The sequence below is a fragment of the Mastomys coucha genome, unplaced genomic scaffold, assembly GCF_008632895.1.
Source record: "Mastomys coucha isolate ucsf_1 unplaced genomic scaffold, UCSF_Mcou_1 pScaffold1, whole genome shotgun sequence".
Taxonomy (NCBI): domain Eukaryota; kingdom Metazoa; phylum Chordata; class Mammalia; order Rodentia; family Muridae; genus Mastomys; species Mastomys coucha.
In genome coordinates, this window is record NW_022196891.1 from 69,204,319 (window position 1) to 69,205,156 (window position 838).

General features: G+C 41.8%; 1 protein-coding gene across 2 annotated transcripts in view; it reads left to right on the forward strand.

Annotated features, from left to right (window-relative positions):
* LOC116103566 (SLAM family member 5-like) overlaps nucleotides 1-832 on the forward strand; it is a 94,291-nt gene extending 93,459 nt beyond the window's left edge. For both annotated transcript variants that reach the window (XM_031389729.1, XM_031389739.1), the window contains one exon: nucleotides 525-832. In XM_031389729.1, the coding sequence (XP_031245589.1) occupies nucleotides 525-529 (5 nt within the window). In that variant the 3' untranslated portion in view covers nucleotides 530-832. The remainder of the gene's footprint in view (nucleotides 1-524) is intronic.
* Nucleotides 833-838: the final 6 nt, after the last annotated feature.

Consider the following 838-nt stretch of genomic DNA (forward strand, 5'->3'; position numbering starts at 1 on the left):
CAGCGAGCTAAGTCTCTGGTTTCGGATTTGAGTTCTTTCAAGAACACAGCAGGGCCACCACACTTAGGGTTTGTCTTCTGCACTCTCGCTGAGAAAGAATCTCTTTTCCAGATGCTGTCCGGTAAGGAAGAGCCCATGACCATTTTATTCCTCAGTGCAACTTTTGGAGAAAATAAATCTTGTGTGGCCTTTTAATCTTTCTTTTCTCATGTGTTCTACCTACCTGCTGTATCCTATCCATCAGTATTTAATTAAAAGCCCAAGTCTCCTTGAGCCAAGGGAAAGTTATTCACAGCATCCTAAGTATTGCATTATGTGGAATACTAGTACTGACTAATCCACAGCAGTCATTTGACTTGTGAGGAGATGAGAATGGAACTGGGAAACAGAAAGTGCTCAGGCTGAACTAGAAACAAATACTGCATCCTGGATGTTGCTTGATGTCTAACAATCAAAACCAATTTCAAACACCTTATCAAAACCAATTTCAAACACCCTTATTCCTTTTTACTTATCTCTTCCAGGGTAAGAAATACCTTGTGGCTCCCAAATGAGGTTTCTGAGCAGAAGCGAAGGACTCATGAAAAGAAATGGCCTTTGTACCTCAATGTCCCCAAGTACAGGAGAAATCTAAGACATTACTCTGTGCCATCTTCCTGACTTTCCTTGTACTGGAATTCCCTAGCTGCACCTTTTGGCTAACATGTCTTCATATTTCCTTCCCTTAGACAGGGAAAACCAACATGAAGGACAAAAGACTGCCCAAGACATTGGGTAATGAAATTGTTGTCTTGGTGAGCAGGTAGTGTTCTCCCTCTGGGAATTGAGTTACAACCAC